At 41.4% G+C, this 9,073-nt stretch overlaps 1 protein-coding gene across 3 annotated transcripts in view; it reads left to right on the top strand.

The window, feature by feature from the left end:
• The window catches only part of arhgef6 (Rac/Cdc42 guanine nucleotide exchange factor (GEF) 6), a 21,443-nt gene extending 12,376 nt beyond the window's left edge, over positions 1 to 9,067 (top strand). For 2 of the 3 annotated variants that reach the window (XM_031862580.1, XM_031862582.1), the window contains exons 12-22: positions 52 to 198; positions 948 to 1,034; positions 1,225 to 1,306; positions 2,304 to 2,419; positions 2,573 to 2,752; positions 4,006 to 4,026; positions 6,648 to 6,744; positions 6,915 to 7,013; positions 7,122 to 7,221; positions 7,465 to 7,519; positions 8,815 to 9,067. In XM_031862580.1, coding sequence (XP_031718440.1) covers positions 52 to 198; positions 948 to 1,034; positions 1,225 to 1,306; positions 2,304 to 2,419; positions 2,573 to 2,752; positions 4,006 to 4,026; positions 6,648 to 6,744; positions 6,915 to 7,013; positions 7,122 to 7,221; positions 7,465 to 7,519; positions 8,815 to 8,937 — 1,107 coding nt within the window. In that variant the 3' untranslated portion in view covers positions 8,938 to 9,067. The remainder of the gene's footprint in view (positions 1 to 51; positions 199 to 947; positions 1,035 to 1,224; positions 1,307 to 2,303; positions 2,420 to 2,572; positions 2,753 to 4,005; positions 4,027 to 6,647; positions 6,745 to 6,914; positions 7,014 to 7,121; positions 7,222 to 7,464; positions 7,520 to 8,814) is intronic. The other variant, XM_031862581.1, reaches the window with a different exon arrangement.
• The last annotated feature ends 6 nt before the right edge of the window (positions 9,068 to 9,073 follow it).

Here is a 9,073-nt window from a genome sequence, read left to right as displayed (position 1 = left end):
TGTGTGTGTGTGTGTGTGTGTGTGTGTGTGTGTGTGTGTGTGTGTGTTTAGACGCAGTGCCAGGAGCTGCGGAAGCGCAGGAACCTGGAGCTCCAGATCTTGTCAGAACCAGTGCGTGGCTGGGAGGGAGACAGCATGAAGAGCCTGGGTTACGTGGCCTACATGTCCCAGGTCCACGTAAAAAATGGGTCCAGTGAGGTGAGAGACGTGTCGGGTTTGACGAAATACAGGAAGAAAGCTGTAGATTAGAATCAGCTGGGTTTAATTCAGTCAAAGAGAATAGAAGGAAGGGAAAGTGTTCAAGGATTTATTGCATTGCGAAGCCCAAAATGTGCTTTTGCGTGCACAGAGAAGACTGTAAGACGGACTTCCATGAGCTTCTTTTGCCATCTCTAATAAACTTTGGAATACTGGAGTCATTTCTCGTCACATTAAAATTATCATATCCATTTCTCAATGAAGCCTACTGGGTACCTCTCCTGCTCCCCTATAACATATAATTTACAGTTAGACATGCAGTTGTCATAATTTCACAGTCAATTTAAAAAGCTGCAATGTGTTATAGGGTTCCCAATGAACCGTGTCTGCAAAATGACAGCCTCCTCTTTTGGTAATTCAGCATCCCCCTCATGTTTTGTAGCAGAAACCTACAGTAGGTAGGCCATACGCATACTGAAAAACCAGCTCCTCTTTCTTATGTGGTTTCTGTGCAGGGGTCAACTTTGAGTCGGTGGTTGGAAGAAAGCCCAAGATAGACATTTGGATTCACCCTCCTTTATGTTTTTATCACTGCTAACCGCTTTCCAACCACCATACTAATCACCATACCAACTGTCTTGGAAGCCCGTCTTATTTTCCATCTATATAACAATCAACAGCCTTGACGTGAGCTAAAATATGCCAGCGTCAGCTATAATGATGGTTTTGTTTTTGTCTCTTTCTTGCAGGAAAAAGAGGAGCGCTACCTAATGCTTTTCCCTAACGTGTTAGTCATGCTCTCTGCCAGTCCTCGAATGAGTGGCTTTATTTATCAGGTGAGCAACACAGTATACATTATGGCTCCTACATCAGTCCTTCATGAGTATTTATTTCCTATTTGTCTGAGTTTTCATTTCTGTGGGCACATAATGTCATTCATTTCAGGCTATAACAAGATATAGACGACAAGTCCTACTTATGATATGGTGGTATCTTATTTCCTCTCCCTTTGCTTGTCCCATTCAGGGAAGACTGCCACTGACAGGCACCACAGTAACAAGACAAGCAGAGGATGCAGACAATGGCTACTATGCCTTGGACATTACAGGTTTGCATCTGAAGCTCTGGAGAAAATTCTGACTCATCTTCTTCAGTTTAGTCGAAGATACAGCAGTAATACAGTGTATTAGATTGTAACCCAAATAAAGAATCGTAGATGAAGCATCAGCCAAATAAAGAGTCGTGGGACTGTCTTCAAAACTCTTACAGTGTTCTTACCTTGTCTAATCCCAGGGAACGAATTCATACGACAATACTTAACATTTTAAATGTAAACTAGCTGTCGAGGCAGTCCTTCTCCCTGTCAAATATCCATGCTGCTGGCTGTACACAGTCTGAAAAAAAAGATCAGATTTGCCTCAGTTGCTACACACGTGGATATAGATAGAGCATTTGACAGTAAAGGCCTTTAAACACTGCTGGTGTTTTTTTCATTTGATTAATTTGCACTTCAATATAATTTTTGAACTGTTGTTTTTGTCATCAATACTTTCACGAAAAGACATTTTTCTGAGCTTTCGCAGCATGAATAAAGGCATCAGTCATGTTGTGCAAACGGGGTTGAGCTGCGCCTTTTCTTTGTATTTATATGAACTCAAAAGCTCCTCCGTAGTCCGAACCATGACGGTAAACTTTTAACCGTGACCGAGGCAGTGCATACCAGGTCCATTCCTTCTGTTCTTACCTTTCACAATAAAAGCCCTGGACATACAAAATTCACAAGCGGGTATTTTGCATTTTTGTGTAGTTTATTTGTCACGCTCCAGGTGTGTGACGGTCTTAAGAAATGGAGGTCTCCACCAAAACATGTTGCTTTTCTTGCCTTACACTGTTATCTCTTTGTTTGCGGCATCTTTGTGTGCAGGTTGTCCATTTTGCGTTTGATCGTGTGTGTTGCTAAATTTTGGGGGACATGTGAAGTAGACTTGGACCTCTAAAAGACCCCTGCATTTCACTTAATTGGCTGTTCTAGTTCTACTTTTGTCAGCCATATGTGACTCTCACTGAAGGAAGCGTGCGTGTGCTTTTGTGTTCATGTGCTGCAGGAGGCATGATCGATCGTTTTACAGTGTTCTGCAGTAGTGCCCAGGAGTTACAAGAATGGCTGGAGCACCTTCAGCCCTTTACCAAAGGAGGAAGCCCTGCAGGAACCATCTCAAAGGTTAGGACGCACACACACATACAGTAAACCGTCAAAACAATACCAAGAGTGAACCCTGCAACATGCTGAGGTGTGAAAAACAGACTCATCTTTCATTGCACCTATGATTCCCACCCACTCCCTTGTCTTCTTTCCTTTCATCGTCTCATGTAGACTGTAGAGGGCAAGCCACTGAGCATGGTCGGCACCCCCACTCACCTGTCCCACCTGGGCAGCCTCAGCGCCGTCAGTCGAGGCCCCCTGGAACCGCCAAAGATCAGCAAGCCCTGGTCTCTCAGCTGTCTGCGCCCCGCGCCTCCCCTCAAACCCTCTGCTGCACTGGGATACAAAGAGGTAGGCGGTTGTAGAGTTGCACTAACAAGTCTACACACGCTTGATGTGCATCTTTTATAAGCAGTGGTGCAGTACATTGTTAGTCAGAAACCGCAAGAAGTCCTCCTCCACTTCAAGTCCCTCTCTGTGGCCCCCGTTTCTGTCTCTACTTTATTCAGACTTCCTCTAGTCTGTTTCACACAATACTTTCCACCAAACACACAAATAATACAAGTGAGGTTGACACACGCCTTTAATCCTTATATTGGACTGTGATTGACGCATATTCAGCAGTATTTAAATTGATATTCGTGCCGCAAACATCACTGCAACTACCTACAATCGTAATCTATTGGCATGTTAGCCGCCTGTAATGTACTTTTGTACCAAAGCAGCTTTCAGTATTTGTAGATAAATGTTAGATTTGTAACTTTTCTGCTGTGGCTGAACATTTTTATTCACCTTTATTAACTACTCCTTCGTGGCGTTTGACATGTTAACATAACCTAAACTACACAGACTCTAAAAACGTTGTACTGTGCTGTGATGACAACAGGAAACCCCTTCACATATGTAGAATAGTACTTTGCACAATGTGTGGACCACCTAAATATAGTACATGACTGTTATTAATAATGCAGTAAATAGAATATGTTTAACACAACTTCAAGTGTGTCTGAAACATGACGTATGAGAAGTATTCTGAGAAGGTTAATTCCAGTTACAAAGTCTCACTGGCATTGAGTGGTTAAAAGCTACTTGGCTTTGAGGGTGTTGGCGCTCTCACTCTGTAGTCCACGTGGGAGGTAGAAGCTTTAGCAAAGTTATCAGTCAGCTCTTTAAAACTTTCAGTTAGCATGGACAGTCTAGGGATGTGTTGAATACAGTAAACATGCGACTAGGCACTTTTTTTGATTTAATCTCTACTTTTTAACACTAAATACACACGTATACTACACGAGCTGATTCTTGTCCACTGTGAGAATGGAACCAAGCAGACTTGTAGCTATTTGGCTCTTTTTAATCTGCCCTGCAAAGAATGCATGTATAGTCCTCTGAATGCATAACCTTCTTTCTGCCAAATTCTCCATATATCTCTTTTTTTTTTTTTTTACTTGAAGTAATCAACCTATTCTGCATAGACAAAGAATTGGTGAATGGCAGAGTGGGGTATACAAATGTTCACCATTAACTCTCTATCACACCCTTCTCTCGTCGTATTTTTTCATGCACATTTCCCCTTTTTCTCTCTTTCTCCATCCTGCCTTCTGTAGAGGATGTCTTATATCATGAAGGTAAGGTTAGATCACACTCTGTTTCTATCTGTGTGTGTGGATAAGGATGTGGGTTAGGGGGTGGGGGTGGGATGTGTTTCTGATGGGGTTTGCCTGTGTGTGTGTGTGTGTGTGTGTTTGCCCCAGTGTTGTGCTGGCATGCCATTGCTCTGTTTGCTTCACACCTCTCTCTCATTGTCATCTGTTGGTTTCCTGTTTTCTGTGGCCCTGCGTGTCTGCTCTTTTTTTCTTCTCATTCCCTTTAGGGAGTCAAGTTAAAAACAACCTTTCTCATGCAACGGTAGTAGCCTACTAATTTCTACTTGGGGGTGCAATTTGTGGACATCATGAACACAGAGTCATGTCATTCAGTCCTGAGTGAGTTACTTTGCACATGTGTGATATTTGAATAATCAGCAGCCCAAATATGCTGTCATGGGTGAGATCATGTCTCTTTTTAAAGGGGAACTACAACTAAATTAAGAATTCCAATATGCTATTTCCTTTTAGAGCGCTATATAAATAAAATGTATTATTATTGTTATTTCCATGGCCTAGGAAAGTTCAATCAATATTTGTGAACATGAGCTAATGTCTCGCTAGTGTCCATCTATAATATCTTTCCCAATAGACCATCTCACATTAAATTAAAGATTACGTCTCGTCAACATTAACACCCAATTGATATCGGACCTCTCAAAAGAGATATTGCTCGCTAACGTTAGCTAAAGCTAATTTTGTTAATTGACGAACAAAGTAGCAATTACTGGACTAAAGGCCCAGATTTATGTAGACGCATAAACTTTGACGATTAGCGCCACCGCCTGACAGTAATAAGGAAACATTATCCTGGGATCTGGCTAACGTTAGCCCTCCTGAATATGTCATTAACAGTTTGATGGCTGGTTAGTTATTGATAACAAAGAAGAGCATCAAGCTCGGAGTTGCGTGACATAAAGACCCTTTCTTCTTTTATATTGTCCTTGTTGCAGTGTATGTGAATGACATCAGCCGACAGGAAATCAACATCGACCCAAGCAATGCAATTCCATTCAAATGGTCTATTCACTGTCTATTGAGCAGTACCAGACTTAATACTTGATGACATCACAGATTTTAATTTAGCACTCTAGAATTGTGAGTGTGTTCATGTTTACTAATAATTTTGGACTGTCTTGGACCTCAGGAATAACATGTATGAATTTTGAAAATGCTTGGTTCCCCTTTAAGTGGATTGCATGTTTCCTGGAGAATCAGACTGGAGCTATGTTTTCCATGCATACAAATGTGCAATTGTATTTGACGTCACAAGGACTCCTCTACGTCTGCTCGATGTAAAGGCAGTTGTTCAACACGTTGGACAAAATGGCGTAATAAGGCTATCGTACGTCTCAATCTCCCGGCTTTAAAGTGACACAAATATCACAGGACATGTGTGCACTGCGCATAATGCACTATTGATGTACATCAAGCAGGTGGATGGAGCTAAATCTTGACACAAATTGCAGTGTGCCACTGAATTGCACATCACTCTACGTCACCTCTCCTCCCACCCTTGTATATAATGAGAACACCAAACCAACGAGGAAAGAACCTCAGTAAACGTCAGGGAAATATGTTTTGTGCCGTGCGCTTGCATTCACTCTAATCCATGAACCCCTTCAAATGTTGATGAGGTCAAAACTCAAGCAACACTTGTAGTAGCAGTTTTGATCTCTTCAGACTTTTCCCCTTCTCCGTGCACCCTTTGGAAGTAGGTGAAATTGGGTCTCAAACTCCCACTCTCCATTTTATAGTCATATGATGCTGTCAATTATTCCTCCTGATTCTAATGAGGGACTTTTAGGAGTCTGTGGTAGAGTTCGTGAAAGTGGATTCTCACTAAATTACTAAAACAGACCATTGCTTACCATCTATTTTCCTGTTGCGTGTTTGACTAATCCTCTCATTTCCAGCGAAGGGCATGGGGCAAATTACTTCATGTGAAGTATAAAAAGAATATGACGTTTAAGTGCCATAAGTTATCTCCACCCATCTGCATTAACATGATCACCGTGACTAAACCGTTGATTATTCATCACACCTCAGCTTTTATTGTTGGCAGGAGAGGAAACAGACATTGCGCTTGTTTTCAAACCCTTAGATCAACCCAGAAGCAAAAAAGGGAAAATATCTCATTCATAAAACCGCATCATTGCGGTTGGAAAGATTGTAGAAAATCATGTGATCACATCTCGGCTTCCTTTCCCATAGCTTTGTCAACACTGTATCCCACAGGTAAAGCTTGATTATTTCAAGCTTTTTTTTTTCTCCTTCCCCGCCAGTAGTCAGTTGTGGGTCAAATATTCTTGATTTAATAAGTACCGTGAAAAAACGTGTTTTAATTTGTCTTTTCTTGATGCTACGTTAGGCAGGATAGCACAGATGGATCACATGGCTGGGTTGGTCACAGTCATCACCACACGCTTGCTGCCTTGTTTGTTGATGGAATTTTGTTCTTTTGATGTTGTTTGTTCATAAGGGATGCGCGTCCCCGTAAGCTTGCATTCTGTTTGGTTTGGAACCTCCGCTTTACAGGTGTGTAAATGCAGTGTGTGTGTCCTTAGAGAGAAATGTACTGAATTTGATGTTGGACTCTTCAGGACTCCAGCAAGAGCCCGCGGCCCATGAAGAAGTTCCTGCCAGGCAATAGGAAGAAAGAGCGGAAGCCCTCTGATGACGAAGTTCAAACGAGGAAAAGTAGGAGTTTTATCTTCCTAAAGAATGAAAGATGGCTTAATACTTGGGAGTGTCCACATGTGATGTCATTGTATGTCCACTAATGCAGTGTGTAATGCAAAACAGGAATGCATTCGTCACCATCTGCTGAAGTTTGTATTGATGATATTGATCATCTGTGCTCTTGACAGGCACGGTGGCGCTGGAGGAGGACGCTCAGATACTGAGGGTGATTGAAGCGTACTGCACAGGGGCCAGCCTGCATCAGGCCACCACAGGTGTGCGTTTATGTAAGGAAAATGTTTCTTTAATGCCTTCTTAGATTGCACATCTTCAACAGCTGATAGAGCCATAAATTAAGCCTGCTCGTTAATGTGTGTGTGTGTGTGCGCGCGCAGCGGTGCGGAAAGAGTGCGTCCCTCAGGTGCTTCTGCCAGAGGAAGAGAAGATCATTGTGGAGGAGATGAAGAGCAACGGGCAGACAGTTATTGAGGAAAAGTAAGCATATTATTACTTTTGGCAAACAGCTTTATCATGTTTTTCACTGTAAATGGATTCAGAAATGTGTTATTGGTCTAATTCAGGCTGTTGAGGAATGAATCCTCGCACAGTATGATCTTTGGTTGAAAGGCAGGATAACCTTGATATCCAGGTTGTACATGATACATGAGCAGATGTTTTAAAGGGAACAATAAATGCATATTGTCTAGCAATACTTACTTATTTTTGTGTTTCCTTCAGGAGCCTGGTTGATGCTGTGTATGCTCTAAAAGATGAGGTTCATGACCTGAAAAAGGTAAGCATGGTAAACACCCGAGGCCAAAATACTGGTTTCCAATTTTTGACTATTTTGCCTCCATAACCATTCTTTTTTCAGACTAGTGGAAATACAACATCCTAAGTACACATTTAGGTGTTTATTTCACTACACTCTGTCTATTTGTGTCTGTAGACTTCTCCTAAATTCATTCATGTATGTAAATGTATCGGCAACATAGTTGTGCGTCCTACTTGTTAAGGGTGCAATTGTGTTTGTTGACATTTTTTTTGGGGGGGGGGGTGTTAAATGTACTAGAGACCAACCGATATTGGATTTCAATGAAACCGATCTGTTGATAATGTATCAGATTACATTTTCATCTTTGTATCGTATAATCTTTTGTTTTTTTACTTTTACCAACATGCCTCTTTCACCATATAGTTTTCAACATTATATAAAAATGTATCAGGCAAAGTAGTTGTAGTAACTTCATCAAAGAAAAAGCACATTATATTAACATCAAATGAGATACAGATACAGTATAGTACATCTGTCATCGACTTGTATCAGCCTGTAATGACGGCTTGCTGATGCATCGGTCAGTCTCTAGACTGTATAAACGAGTTTGTCCTTTTGTCCGCTTTTCCACAAAAAGTAGCATGTTCATGCAGGTTTTTTAAACAACTGAAAAACAAGTTTAAAATTGACTCCTTTTTCATTGCCAGTTGACGAGTATTCCTTTCTTTTTTTGTGTCGCGTCTTGACTGCACAGTCGCGCCTAACAGGGTTAGTAAACAGTGAAAATGATATGGCGGTTACTTCACGTCTCTTCATTTTACGTGTTACTTATTCAGTCTCTCATTCAAACCTGAGCTGGTGATTGTTAGAACAGTGTAAAGACTTACAAAGACAGCTGTGATGAGTTTTATTTGGTTTCTGTCGAGTTTGAAGTGTGTTTTTTAATAATCAGTGAGGTCAAATTACAGGTTCTGTCAGTGGAGTCTTGTAGCTTTGAGGAGCGCATATAATGATTCACATCTAACTCTGTGAATTAAGGGTTTATTTAGACCTCTGTCAAGTTCCAATGAAGTTTGTTTCCGTAATCTGCGATGTAAAATGACTGTTGTCTGTTTGGATTCTGGTGGCTTTAAGGAGGGAATATTAAATGTATGTTATTAATTCGTAATAATTGTCCAAATCTCTGTTGATTTTATTTATTATATATTCACTTCAAAAGCCAGATGTTAGTGGGTGTTAGTGGTTTTTCTGTCCAGTGAGAAAGGGGCTTAAGACAACCTGTCCAATACTGTCATTGTCTGCATGTTTTACAGGAGTATAAGTGGATGAAGCAGTTTCTGGAGGAGGAGCAGAAGTCTCGCAAAGAGCTGGAGAGAGTGGTTCGAAAACTGGCCAAGCAGAAGAATGATTGTGCTTGGGAGGACTGCGGCCACTGAACACATCCACACAATCATCCTCACCCTCGTGTGGCTCCGTATGCGTGTGTGTGGGTACATTTATGTAAGCGTGCTTGTGGAGGGTCAGCTGTGTGTGTGTGTGTGTGTGTGTGTGTGTGTGTGTGTGTGTGTGTGT

Source organism: Anarrhichthys ocellatus, unplaced genomic scaffold (assembly GCF_004355925.1).
Source record: "Anarrhichthys ocellatus isolate YVR2014 unplaced genomic scaffold, GSC_Weel_1.0 scaffold27, whole genome shotgun sequence".
Lineage (NCBI taxonomy): Eukaryota > Metazoa > Chordata > Actinopteri > Perciformes > Anarhichadidae > Anarrhichthys > Anarrhichthys ocellatus.
The sequence above is the reverse complement of the archived record's forward strand: the minus strand, read 5'-3'. Positions and strand labels throughout refer to the sequence as shown.